Source organism: Cheilinus undulatus, linkage group 19 (assembly GCF_018320785.1).
Source record: "Cheilinus undulatus linkage group 19, ASM1832078v1, whole genome shotgun sequence".
Classification (NCBI taxonomy): domain Eukaryota; kingdom Metazoa; phylum Chordata; class Actinopteri; order Labriformes; family Labridae; genus Cheilinus; species Cheilinus undulatus.
In genome coordinates this window covers 23,688,028-23,702,945 of record NC_054883.1, presented here as the reverse complement: position 1 = coordinate 23,702,945, position 14,918 = coordinate 23,688,028, and the positions used below count along the sequence as shown (strand labels likewise).

The window sequence follows — 14,918 nt, the reverse complement described above, 5'->3', positions numbered from 1 at the left end:
AAATGATAATTTTCTCACTGTAGTTGTAAAGCCCTTTTGCTCTCATACATGCAAGCTGGCACACCTCATTTTTCATGTTTTCCTCACACTGTTTGTCTTTGCTGTGAAAATCCTGGGAATGTCTTGTCACTGTGTCTTTGGCTGTTTGCTAACCACACAAATGTGCCGAGTCGTGTTTTAAGTTTGCATGTAACTTGACAGGAGGGTAAGGGTCAACCACGGCCCTGCTGTTACAAGCTTTAGGTATGGGATAGAGCTGGGCAATACGACCTTAAAATCACACCATAGTATTTTTTGTTTACTCTTTTCTGTGATGGTATTACATTACAGTCTTACAATTACACATTTAAATGCATGTTCAAGCACTACAACTCTCCTTTGTCCCCTGAAACAAGCCTGTTTTGTAATATTCATCCCATGTCTGTGCATAGATCACAGAGAGATGCTCTTATGAGTCACTGTGTATTTACCTCTCTGTTTGTTGCAGCTAAAGCTGTGACCAATTCTGTGGTTTTGGTCATCGAGTTGTAAAAGGCTGCTACAAAAACCAACCCAATTGCTGATTCAGTTTTTCATAATAAAAGTATTTGAACAAAATGAAAAAACTGGGGGCTTTTATTATGAAGAACTTGTTAAAAATAACTTGAACTGAGCTTTAGCAAAGCTGCAATTGGTGCTGAGTGTATGGTGTCCCGGTGTTTACAGCTGCTTATTTACCTACGATCAGGGCCACAGCCCATTTTTTAAATCATAATATAACAACAATTAACAACTAGGTGCTTTTATTATGAAGAACTCATCAAAAATAACATGAACTGAGCTGTATGGTGCTACAGTGTTTACAGCTGCTTCTTTGACTATGAACAGAGCCACAGCCCACTTTTTTAAAACCATAATATAACAACAAATAACAACTGGGGACTTTTATTATGAAGAACTTGTCAAAAATAACATGAACTGAGCTGTATGGTGCTACAGTGTTTACAGCTGCTTCTGTGACTACGATCAGAGCCACAGCCCACTCTTTTATCATCTGGGTCTTAAAGGAACTCAGTCATGAGTTGAAACACACCTTCTCATAGTTATTTAAGCTGTTGTAATTAGCGTGCCATTAGCCAGCTAAATGCTTAAACTTGGATCCCTTTGTTGTTGGCATCAGAATTGCAAATCATTTAAATGTATTAACATTTTTTATCCGTTGATGCCCACAGTCCTGGTCAAATGCTTTGTCTAAACTGTGACACAGCGATCCTTTACTGTAGTTGTTCTTAATGGCTACTACTTTGCTGCCACAGTATTTCTTAAAGATTATTTTTGGGGCTTTTTTGCCTTTATTATGATTGGATCACTGAAGAGAGACAGGAAACATGGGGAACAAAATGGGGGGAAGCAACTGATACCGCAGCGAGTGTGTTACTTCTGCATATAGGCACCTGCTCTACACACTGAGCTAAAAGGCACCCTGCTGCCACAGTGTTCATTACTCCTAACAAAAATCAATATAAAAGAGACAACTGCTAATACCAATAGCATCTTGTAGAAAAAGCACTGTTTAGATCTAGAAAATGGAGAAAAAGTTGTCCAGAGGCTGTGTCAGGTTATACCCACAAATAAGCATTGAGTGAGGATAATCAGCTCAGGAATGTGGATGCTAACCTGCAAAGAGGATTGAAAGACAACTGTGCTAGTATAATGATAGCCACATTCTATAAACTAACTTTGTAACGTTACAGTGTGATATCGTTTTACTGTTGCAGTGTGGAGTTTGTTTACAGTATTCATCTGACTTTAGACTAGTTGGCTAAAAGCAGTTTTATTTTGAGTTTTATCGGACAGGAAATTAAACGCCACTAGTTGCTGCTGTGGTGGGCTTGAGGCAATTCAGCACACAGCTTGTGTTAAAATCCCAGAAAGACAGATGATGATCTGCAAATCAAGTAAATGTTGCTGTTATTTGTGGACATATAGCTACACTGTAAGGGCACAGTTGAAGGATGTTAAAAACAATGGGTTGTGTTAACTTGAAAATCCGATATTTTAGCTTTATTTTCCTGAGTTGATAGAACACATTTTTAGTTTTACATTTACAGTGTTCAATCATTCTAGGTGTTTCTTGTAATTGCATTCAAATTATTTGGTAATCATCCCTTAATCTGCAGAGTTTTTCCCAGAATGCATTTCGGCATTGTTTTATCAGCAGCTAGTTTTCTAGTCACTTTAATGTCCCGATTAGTTGCAGATAAAAGAAATCCATTATTTCCTACTTGGGTATTTGGCACTACCTCTAATAATGTTGGTTAAAATTTTAATAAACTGACATGGGGAGAGCAATTAAGTTTGCCAAGACATCAAGAAACATTAGTCTGCTTTACCTGAATCTAACCTGCTTGATATTATGCAGTCAAGATTGTCAGTTCTTTGGTCATTTCCTTTGACAGAATCAACATTGTCATTGTTCTCAGTGTTGTTCAGAATCAACAGGTATGTGATAAAGCTGTACTGAAAGAAGTGAAACAGTCCTGGTGGTCTCTAAACTCCACTTATGATTCTGCTGCAGCATTATCTCTCTTTGATGAAACCCTTTCTCATTTGCTGAGCACGGCTTTGATATATGGAGTTTAAACATGCCCCAGACGTCTCAGCAGTTGCTGTATTTATCAAAGCTTCATTGTGTTAAGTAGCAGGGAGGCCTTAAGTGCTTAGTTGAGGGATGCAATGCTGCCGTTGGTTCATTATAGATGTAAACAAGATGATCCCAAATAATTGAGAGTGTGGCTTTGGGAACCTCTGTGGCACACCATTGTGATTTCACCAAGGAGCACACATTGAACAAATTTAGATCCATCCATTACACCAAAGAATTTGTGCTTACATTTACATTTACTTTGATTCAGCCAGGCAGACGCCCACAAACATAATGTAGCGATTTTGCTGCAGATAAAATAGAAAAATGGCTCAGTCCTACAAAGCACATGCCACTCAGTGGTATGCCATATATCCAGTGTTCCTTTTTGCTCATTTCTGCACAATACGCAACTCTTTGAAGTTACGAAAACCTTTTTTAATGTTCACTTTTATGTAACCAAAATATAAACTTCCAAAGCTGGGGAATTCTGGAGAGCGCAAAACCTTGTTCTGCAATAAGATCTAACGAGATCCATTACACAAGCCACTAATAGTCGGATATAATCTGACCTTTGGAGCAGCGGAAAGGCTGTCAAGTTGTGTGGTTCATGCTCAGGTTTTTAATGTCGAGCCTGCCCTGTGAGACTTTCATCTGAACAAACTTACAGGAGCATGTGTGCTTGCAGCTGTAACCCGTTTGCTGAGGCATGGTTTGGACGGGGAAAGTGGGACACACACACTTGCACACTTACATTACAGAGGACCTCAAGTTGGTGCTGCCTGGGAGTGTCGCAGCAAAGACGTATATCTTTGCAGCCTTCTGGTGTGGTTAGGCGAACACTGATAAATCACTGGCACTGGCCATGTGTGCATTTAGTTTCAGCAGGTGCTGTTATGAGTGTATTGGTGCATTTTCAGACAACAACATGATATTTTATGAGTCTCTTTCTTTTTTGTCCCCCTGCAGCCACTCATCCACATTATGGGCTCTGATGATGAGACGCTCCAGGAAGCTGCTGCTGGCTGTGTGCTCAACATCCGCCTGCTGGTCCAGGCTAACAGGGAGGAAAAGTCATACTATTGATTATGAATGATCACTGCATGCCTGGTAATCACGCTGACCTTAATCACACAGCTGCCATGTTCTGCTGACGTCACACTCTGGGTGGAAAGCACAAATGCTGTTACAATGTTGCAGTGCTGGGCTCAAGGTTTGCAGATGTACCAAATGTGATAAATCATGTCATAACTTCTCCATTGATTATTCTGAAAAGACAATGTTGGGTAAATCATGAGGAAAAGCAAGCCATTTACAGTTAAATCAACATTTATTATACTCATTTAATTCATTTGTTTACATTAGCAACTCTGAAGAAGTAAACTTGGATTCTCCAAACAATAAAATTGTCTTTTCCTAACTCCTGCTGAATTCTCCTGACTCCTTTCCTTGACCCTGTGACATTTTCAAGAAAGGTAAAGTAAAAGTATGCAAGAAAGATTTATTGTTTTTATCATTTAACTGCAGCCAATAACTAGCTTTAGCATTGTCAAGGCTTTGTCAGCTATGAGACTGTCAAAAATCAACTTGCAATCAGAAAGTATTCAGCCCCTCTTCATTTTTTCACTTTGTTATGTTGCAGCCTGATGCTACAGCAACCATCACTGCAACCTGTCACTGATCTGGGCTTTATGGCAGAGTCTGCAAAAAACTCCCAAGTGCACGTTCAAGTGTTTTGCACCAAAGGGAGGCTTCCATCTAGCCACTCTGTCTGAAAGCCTGTCTGTCTGGATTTTTGTCCCTTCTCCACACAGGATCTCTGGATCTCTGGAGCTCAGTCATAGTAATCATCAGGTTCTCGGTCACCTCTCTTACTACGGCCCTTCTCCCCGATTGCTCAGTTTTGCCGGGCTACTAGCTCTTAGAAGCAGTGTTAATTTCATCAACTAAAACTATGACTAAAAATGTTAATCGACAGCCTTTTGTTCCATGAGAGAGACTAGTCTAAGACTAGCCAAAAATAGATCTTTGATGACTAAAACTAAAAGTATGTTTAGTTTCCGTAAAAATAACTAAAACTATACTTCAATATAATTCATTTTCGTGGGACATTTAAAATCCATGCTATTTCTCCACTGTGAATAAATCTGTCAAAAGACAATGCAGACTAAAACTATTAAGGATTGAAATGACTAAAATCTGACTAAAACTAAAAGGCATTTAATCTAAAGACTAAGACTGAGACTAAAATTAAAAATAGCAGTCAAAATTAACACTGCTTGGAAGAGTCTTTTCTCTCAACACAGCAGTGTTTTTAAATATGACGTACTTCTCACTAATCTCTGCTTGCAGTAATGCTTATGCACCACGCTGCTGCTGCTGGCAAAGCCTCACCTCCTCCACCCCAGCCTCCTCCTTTATAGCATAAAGCTTATTGCACCCTCATTCACATTCATGCTCCTATGGATTAATTACTTTTGAACTGATGCATGCATTCTCATAAATGTATCTAGCCATATGGGGGTTTCTAGCTATGCACTCCCTGGAAAGTCAAAGCATGCTGCATGGCTAACCCAGGGAGCATCTGTTGAGCAGAGCCTTCTCTGCCAAGTAAAACTGTATATGTATTTTGCAATGAAATGGTTAAATATGATGAAGGTGTTCCTGAATGAATCAAGAACTTTGCAGTTAAATTTTACAACAGCCTTTCATCCTTATTTTCTTAAATGACAATAAAAAAATCCAATTAAAGGATGCAGTTTAATTGTTTAATGTGAATTTATTTGTTACCTTGCACTAGTTTTAGAGATCTGTCCTGATTTCCTTGTTTAGATTAGGAAGTCCTGCTCACACTTTCTGACAGAGATGATAAAAACTTAAAGGTTCTCCTTTATGTTTGGTCTTTTTTTCCAAATACTGCATACTTGACTCAGCAGGAAACACTTCTGAAGCAACATTCCTAAAATAATCCGAGACCACAACATCCAAACAAGGAAAACATCTGTTTGAGATGATCTGACTCTCCGTCTGTATACTCGTTTACTTGTTTTTAATATTTATGACACATCCATACTTAGAAAAAGACACAGAGCCTTTAAAATCATCCGAAATCTTATATTTTCATGTACTGTGAATTTGCATGATGAATAAAAGAAAAAAATGCAGCACAGTCAGTGTGCAAAACATCTTTAATCACATAACACATTTAAAAAATGCATCTGCATTTAAAAGGCTCTGAAGCCTTTAATTTATGATCATTTTTCCACATTGCACTGAATTTAGTTGAAGTCATTTCAGATTTTATCAGGGTTTTGATTACAAGTAATTTTCTCTGTAAAAGCTAAGATGATGTCCATATTTTCATCCCTGCATCAAAACCCTTAGGTGTAGTTTATTTAGCAGCATTATAAAACAACTTAATGAAGGATTTCTGGGAAATATTAATTAGAACAGAATGTTCTGCTTTTTCCCACAAGTGGTTGTTGTTTTTTCTGTTTTCAAATATCATTTTTAAAAGCCTTTTTGTAATACTGATCTGTTTTTTTTCTGCAAATATTTATGCACTGTAGTAGTAATGGTGCACAGCTGATCTGTTTGTCTTCTGCTCTTGTTTATTACAAACAGGCCATGTTAAGCTTGACAGCATTTTGCATGTCAGATCCAGAAGAAGCCTGCTGGCGTCCACTCCTGCTGCCCTCACACAGCCTGTCAGCCTCTCTGTCTCTCTGATCCCTCTGTCCTGGTCCCAGTTAGCTCAGATGCTCAGCACTCAACCACAGAGGCTTCTGCTAAATCTCTTGGGACTTTTATCATTAATATCAGCAATGCGCTAAAATAGAGAATTAGCAAAACATTGAAAATATGTGGTTGAAAATCTTCATCACTCTTTGAAGTTTAAACACTACCAGCTGTTTGAAGGGTTCACTGGGAGAGCACGGATGGAGGAGGGTATTTGAGAAGCCCTACAACAATGAAGATCCTCCAAAAACACAAAACTAGGAGCTGAAAGAAGCCACTGTCTCCAGACCAGTCAGAGAAAATAAATTCACTATGATTAATGGCTTTTTAATTCGACACAGCCAGTTTTATGGCCTCTGCAGCAAGCCCTATGTCAGAACGGATTCTCTCGAAATAGTCAGAGAAAAGTGATTATTCGCTTCAGCAAGGAGGGAAACATTTTGTTTTTCTTGATGTGTGGCAATCAGGCTTTGCATTTTTTAATGGGGTGGATTTTTTTTCCTTTTTAAGATACTAAGTTCCTCTTGTTTTAACCTTTACTACTGGCAGCAACCATTATGTTTTTAAGTTTTAAAACAGAGCCAACAAAGACATAACAGGTGTACTAATTGCAGATGTATAGCATATGATATATACCTATGCTGATGATATAGTTTCTGACAAAGAAATTTTCAAGTCCAGCCACATAATCTCTATTGGATTGAGGTCTTGACTTTGACTTGGTCACTTCAGAACATTCACCTTGTCTTTAATCCATTTATGTTTATCTGTGTGCTTTGGGTTATTGTCTTCTCCCAAGCCGTGGTTCTCTTGAAGACTGAACGAGATTTTCCTTCTACATTTTGCTGCTTTCATTTATCCCTCTACCTCTGCAAGCCTTCCAGGGTCGGCTGCTGTGAAGCATCCCCACAGCATAATGCTGCAACCACCGTGCTTCACAGTGGGGATGTTGTGTTTGTGGGAATGTGCAGTGTTTGGTGTCTTGTCTGATGGCCAGAAAGCTCCATTTTGGTCTCATCAGACCAAAGAACTTTCTTCCACTTGGCCATGGAGTCTTCCACATGCCTTTTGGTGAACTCTAGTCCAGATTTAATCTGAGTTTTCTTCAACAGTGGCTTTCTCTTTGCCACTCTCCCATAAAGTTTTGATTGGTGAAGAACCCGGCCAACAGCTGTTGTAGTCAGAGACTCTCCCATCTCAGCTGTCAAAGCTTATAACTCCTTCAGAGTAGTCATAGGTGTCTCTCACTAGTCTCCTTCTGGCACGTTCACTCAGTTTATGAGAATGGCCTGATGTAGGCAGATTTACACATGTGCCATATTCCTTCCATTTCTTTATGATGATGCCTTGGAAATGTTTTGTATCCATCCCCTGGCTTCTACTTTCAATAACCTTTTCTCTGAGTTTCTTGTAGTGTTCTTTTGTCTTCATGGTGTAATGGTAGCAATGAATACTGATGAACCAATTACTGGACCTTCCAGACACAGATGTCTTCATGCTAGAATCACTTGAGATACATACACTGCACTCAGGTTATCCCCTTTTCACTAATTTTGAGACCACTAGCACTAATTGGCTGGACCTCTGTTGAATAAGGTTCATAAAATCAATATAAGGGTGACACAACCAAGAGGGTAAACACTTTTTATAGACACTGCATTTAAAGGAGCAGGACAACAACTTGCAGTCTGCAAAGTAAATATTTAAAGCTTAACATCTCCAACTAACAGCTTAGCACATTGTATCTCCCTGTATTTAATTCAGAATACACAAATGCATTTTGTGGGTTTCTGGGAGAATTACACGTTGGATCTACTTCTTGACCAAAAAACAAATCCTCCATCCAGCCAGTATTTCTGAGTGCCAGGCAGTTGTTTATTTCAGAACATGACTTCCCCTAAAACCACAATTTGTCTTGATTACATTTCTCTTTGAATATGGATTAAACAAACCAAGATACAACATGCTAATTAACCGAGCTGGTTGGCGTCTATTTCTCAGTTTTAGCACAACCACTTTGGCAGCTTCTTCCTTCTCTCTTCCTCTTCTGCCAAACTTTAGGCTAAGCTAGTCTGACCACATCCTGACTCCAGCTCTCTACTTAACACACAAACATGAGATTGGCATCAATTTTTTCCTGTCACTCTTGGAAAGAAAACTTTTTTTTTTAAATGTTCAACAATTTCTTTTGAAAATTAGAGAAATGTGAAATTCAACTGCACTTTATTGTCAGTCAAGGCTTCTGTTGCTTTCATTGTAACCTGATTTTGCAAACCTAATCTGAACAACAAACCTCACTTGAGGCAATTGTACTGAAAAATTAGAGGAAATTATAGTTATCACACTGATTTCTTGGCTGTGACTGTCTTGGTGTATACGTGGATTTGGCTTTAAACAGGGTTCAGTGTGCAGCTCAAGATGTTTAGTAATAAGAAGAGAACAACGGATTCTTTCTCTCCTGCACACTGGCTCCTATCATGTCTGAGCTGAACTTGATGAGCCTTGATTTGCCATCTTTAAACACTTGTTGGAAAGAAATGGTGCTTTCTTTCCTCTCTAAACCCTGATGCCGAACCTTGCAGAGCACAGAGGAAGAAGAAAGTTCAGTAGGAGTCTTATGTGCTTCACCATTAACCTGTCTCTTTAACAGGGACAGTTCTGCACATTCAGTGTTTTTGTTTGTTTTTTTGTGTTGTCATCATGATAATGCATAAAATGTATATCATATACTTGTGTAAGAGAGTAATTCATCATTAAATCCTCCTTTTCATCCCCATCATAGGGTGGAAGTGCAAATTCACAGCACATACAAACACAAAAATGCAAATTTAGCTCCTACAGCCTTGAATTTCTCATGTATTAGCTCATACATTGCTGCACATCCTGCTTACATGCGCAGCTGATGGAGGAGGAGGAGTGTTTACAGGCTGAAGTGTCCATGTGAAAAGTAATTATTAAAAAAAAAGACCATATTCACTGCATGAAATTGACTAGCCTTTTCTACTTTGACCAAATATTTGTTGGCCTTTATAGCATATCAAAACAAGTTTTCCATTTCCCTTTTCACATTTAGCTCCTTGCAAAGCACTAAAATCAGCTGTCTGCAACTTGCTTAGCCGAATTTGAGGCGACGTCACAGACGGTTTGACTCGAGCTGCAACCAGCAACGTTCTAAAACAGTCCTGTTGCATTGTGAATCTTTCGCCTGAACTGGGCTTTATACTGTAGGTCGTCAACACTGATTGGTCACTCAGAGTAGGAAGTCAGCAGCAATAAGCTAATACTTTGACACAAGCAACCGATCAGTGTTGACTCTGATAAAGATGCAGTACTCATTGAAATACTAACTTTGTTAAACTGTAAAAAGTGACTTGTGTGCTCCATTTTCTTTGGAGTTGCCTGTGAGAAAGAATCCATTGAAATAATAATATATAACAGAGGGAGTAAGTTCGTTTCAGGAGCCTGGCCCTCAGGCCCATCGGTCATAAAGCTATGGTTGCATGTATTAGCCGTGCCACAAACTCTCTGAGAAAAGAAACTGCCACTTTCTTTGGCCTGCCGTCCAACACAGGGACATTATTCACGGGAAATTAGAGGTTATATGCCTCCACGCCTCGGCAGAGGCAGCAATTACGTCCTGCTCAGGCCGTTTGGTCACCACTCAAGATCTGATGCTTTTCATCGCTTTACGGAAGGAATGGAAATAGATGAGGGATATCCCTTATGTTGTTGCTCCTAATTTGTTGGGACATGTGGGCTCTGGCATCTGCCACACCCCTGCATCTCATCTGGTCTGTCTCACCAATGTCCCGACCTTCACCCTGCAGAGACTCCAGTAGAGGTTTCCCTCAGGTCAGGGTGATGGATGCAACCACACTTGATTACTTTAAAACATATTGCACAAGGCTTATGTGTGGAAATATCCGTTCTGCAGTCAAGAAATTTGTCTGTCTTCATTCTGTGTGGACGGAGTAATACATTAATGCATTGCTTATTTTCATAGTAGGGCCGTCTTTCAGCTGTGTATTGTGATACCAGCTCAAGTGTTTATAATAGAAATGTTCTTTTGAAGTTTTTAAAGATCCCACATATCCTCCAGCACTCTGCAGCAATATTTTATAAAAGAAATTAGGCGTAGTAAAACTCCTTTCCAAATACTAGAAGTGGCTTTAGTGTCTAAGGGCCATTTTTAATAAAAAATCACAAACTGTTACACAGCAGTGGCAGCAGCATGGTCTGCTTGTGATGCTGCCATTAAAAACATGCTGGTACACAACGACCTCTCAGAGCTGCCTCCAAACAGAGACTCGGCGCTCTCTGGTAGCTGACGACCGCGGCTGAACACAGCTTCTCTTCTCGATCTGTAAATTAGCTTTCATATCATTACAGCATGCTCACACCAGCTCTGTCAGAGCGAGCCTTGCGTGTCACTCTCTCACCCTCTGTTTGCTCAGCAGCCTCCCTTCTGCGCTCGTTTCCTTCCTTCAGTCACTCACAACATCGCTCCATTCCAAACTCCACAGAAATGCTGTCCTGTGATCCCCGTGCGTTTCTTCCAGGTTTTCAGGACCTCTTAAAAAGGGCTTTCACTGGACTAATGGATCCTGACATCCCCTTTCATAACACGTAAATAACGAGCCAGTCTGATGTATAGTAAACTACATAGAAAAATGTGTGAACAAATTCTCGAACCCATGGATCAGATTTCAAGGCTGCAGGGTTAATGTCTGTATAAAGCTGTCAGAAAAGCTAGTTATATCTATATTGGTCATGACAGCTGTGGACTAGTTCCTGAATTACATGGGCATGGCTTTGCACAATATTAAAATGAACTGTTAGGGAAGCCCGCAATGATCTGAGTAAAGGGATGGTTTGGCTCATTTAGGCTAATAAAAGGTAGCCTTCTGAGCCAGTTAACCTTTATAAAGCCATAATCACAGAAAAAGTCCTTGAACTAAAAATGTATCTTAAGGTCTAAAGAGGGGGCATGATTTTTAGATATTTTACTTATTAATTTGATAAAACTCCTTGTTAAGAAAATTTAAAATTCTGTTATTTTATTAGCGTTTAGGTATCATGTAGCCTGACTCACCACATAGACTGTTTCATATCTCCTTTGCATGGATATATTTCACATTCATCTGGGTAACGTCCCACACAAAGTGTTTGGGAAGGACGGAACTTTTATAAAACTTCTCGGAAGGTGATTGGATGAACATTCTGTCTGTCACCATTACAGGCCAATCAGAGCAACAGGAGAAAATGAGGTAGCAGATGTGCAGCTCCAGCTGTAACCTGAGCTCAACAGACAGGCTAGCTAGCGCTGCCGTAGTTTCTGAACAGCAGAGCTTTTCAGTGAATAAAACTCGCTGAAGCCAGTCGGTAGAAGTGCAAAAACATCCTCTCCAGCTTTGCTCTTGTGTAATGTAGTCAAGGTCTGACTTACAGTGACTGCCATTTTACTACAGCTACATCTGATCTAAATGCTGTTTTTGGTCCTCCTTTATCAAGGAGTCGGGAAAACCACCATCCTCCAAGAAGACTAAGAAGGGCCTCCTGCAGACAGCACCATCATGGGAGATGAGGGTGGACCTGGGAAGGAAACATCCAAACCTCCCTGAGGCCCAACATGGTCATATGGCATGAAGAAGATAGTCCTGATTGAACTGATGGTCCTGTGGGAGGATGGATGTGTCGAAGCCTCAGAGAGGAAAGCCACCAAGTACCAGGACCTGATCCAACTACGTAGGGACAAAAGGTGGCAGGCCTGGCTATTCCCAGTTGAGGTCAGGTGCAGGGGCTTCCCGGCAGGTGCCTGGAGAAGATGGGCAGAAACCTGCTAACTGGCGAGCTGTGGTCCAGAGTTGAAACGCCCAATTAAAGTCAGACACCACCTTACGACATCTTCTTCTGGCTGAAAACTAGAGTCACTACCGAAGTGACTGAAGGGGGTAGCATCACGATGTACTCAGTAGCCAGGTAGGTAGGTAGTAGCTAGCAGCGAACCTAAGACGTGAATGTGAACCATGTAGTTTTATCCTCATAAGAGCAGTGTCATTATTTAATACCCATACCCTCTATGACCAAGCAGGACCACCTCTGGCCAAGGTGAGGCCCTAGGCAGACTGGTATGAGGCCCCCCTACAGTGCATGAAAACCTTTTTCATAGCAGAAGACTACAACTTGATTGATAAACAGTGCTAGAAATAAATACATCAGTGTGACTTTTTAGTTGCTCCTTTGTAAAGAGTACTTTCTAATGGAATTTGCTGCTTTTCTGCAGTTGATGAAAGGTGGTTTAGGAACAAAACTCTCATCTAAGGAGAAAGCATATCTGTAAGTGTATTTGTGGTTAAAGTTTCAGCTAATATTGTCCACCAATTGGACCATCAAGTAGACATTTTTGTTAACAAGCTTCCAAACAGGTTTTTCAGAGATGCTTCAGATTTGATGAAGTCAAATGGCCTGAAGTCTTTGCACTGAATAGTTCTTTTTTTAATTCTGACATTTTTCTTCTATAAATACAAGAGGTGGAACAGATTGGAGGAGGCAGCGTCCAGGACTTTGTCAGATTAGTCATCCTTGCTTGTCCTGAACTGATATGGCACATAACATCCGAGCATTTCCAATGAAACAGTCTTTACTCACCGGAGCTGATGTTGGTGCGTTTGCTGCAGTCCTTGTAAGGCGGATAAAGGGAGGGGAGCTGGAGTTCAGGACATGCCTGTCAACCACATTAACAGATCAGAGATTTTTTTTCTCTCTACCTGACCTTGAAATTGAGAAATTGTGAAATTGTAGACACCATTCCTTTGATTTGATGAAACTTGGAAGGTACGACTCCTGCTTGGATAAATTGCTCTGATTAGGGATCTTTTAAAAGGAACATCATGTTAGCAGATATTTTAGTGCTTTCACTTTCTCAGTCTGTGATGTGACATGTGAGGATGTTTAGTTTGTGTTCACAGAAGTTCAAGTGTAACCTAAAGCCTTCTGGACCTCTTACACCAAACTAGAGAGGACATGATGGTGATAGCCAGCAACCAGTAATATTCAATTTGCAGACAATGTCTAGAAAAGATGCTAGAAATTTCCTTCACACAGACGGTGATGAGTTGGCACACACTCTCATCTGCACAGCTGTGAGCCATAAGCCCAGCCAGGCTTCCCCTTGCTGGATCAGGAACCAACCTGAGAGCTCCGTATGGCACCGCACCAAAAATTATATTATCCCATGGTTTTCATCACAGTCTTTTCATCAAGCTATCACAACTCTGGACCTGAGGGGAAGACGTGCTGCACAAGGGAATAGCACCAAATCAACAAATCATCAGCAGGGCATTATAGAACATCCTATTTAAATCTGTAACTGATTGCTCGCTATGAGACACGAGCACAAATCAGTAAAAGAAGCTCTCGGATAGAGTTCCTCCTCAGGATTAAGAATAATATTTGTAGAAGTGGACAATTGAAATACATTTTCCTGCTTTGGTGTGGCGTGTCCTTTTTATGTGGTTATTTTCTCCTCCGTTTGACCACTGGACTCCAGTGTTTCTGAGGCCTTTTGATGCTCCTGCTTTAATTCTGACTTTTATAAATGTCCTTTCCCTCTGCACCACGCATAAATAACCCCCTGTTCCAGTCGAGCTCACTGCTGTCTGTCAGTTTGCCCGAATACTCCCAAATACTTCAGACCTCTGCAACGGTCTACTCACAAAGAAAAATACCTGTAGACTGTACAAGCAGAGATAGCTAAACCAGAATTATAGAGGTGATAACTGAAAGCCTTCACAGTGGCATTATTAATGACATTGTCAGACTTAATTCTTTGTTATTTTAACATGAGAGCTACTGGCAAGGTTGAGGATCACAAAAAGCACATTTTGTTCAACTTAATTCAACTTGGATCGACAATGTAAGAAAATAAGAGGGTCCAGTTCACAGTGAAAGCATGTCCCCTGACAGATGTATCCATCACCTACTTGTTTGCTGGACAGGCCCGCCCACAGAATTTGTTGGGCCCCTGACAAACCCAGAGAATGGGCCCTCCCTAGTTGTGATTTATTGATGTACGTGTGTTGGATCAGCACTGGTCCTGGCGTTCTGGCTAACAGTTGTGTTTGGTAAACATTTTGAGCTAGAAAGTGTGTCAAACTTAGATCTGATGTTGAAGTTTTTAACCAGTTTGAACCACTTTTAACACCTTTTTTTTTGCCACTTCTCATATATTTTGTACACTTTCTACCCAGTTTGCCTCTTATTACCAATTTTGCCACATTTTGTTGCCCCTTTTCACCACTTTTTCTGCCATTTTTGCCACTTTAGACTTATTTTTTCCCCTGTTAACCCATTTTTGCCACTCTACCTATTTTTTTGGCTCTATTTACTCTTTTGCCCTACTCTTAACCAATGTTTGCCAATTGAAACCCATTTTTGCTCCTTTTCATCACTTTTTTCAAACCCATGTCACTATAATCCTGTTTTTGCCACTTTTTAACCCTTGTTCACCACTTTTTCTGCCATTTTTGCACTTTTGTACTGGTTCTTCTGACATCTG

At 40.3% G+C, this 14,918-nt stretch overlaps 1 protein-coding gene across 1 annotated transcript in view; it reads left to right on the top strand.

The window, feature by feature from the left end:
• odad2 (outer dynein arm docking complex subunit 2) overlaps positions 1-4,067 on the top strand; it is a 59,963-nt gene extending 55,896 nt beyond the window's left edge. Inside the window, exon 21 of the mRNA XM_041814519.1 lies at positions 3,593-4,067. Coding sequence (XP_041670453.1) covers positions 3,593-3,709 — 117 coding nt within the window. The 3' untranslated portion in view covers positions 3,710-4,067. The remainder of the gene's footprint in view (positions 1-3,592) is intronic.
• Positions 4,068-14,918: the final 10,851 nt, after the last annotated feature.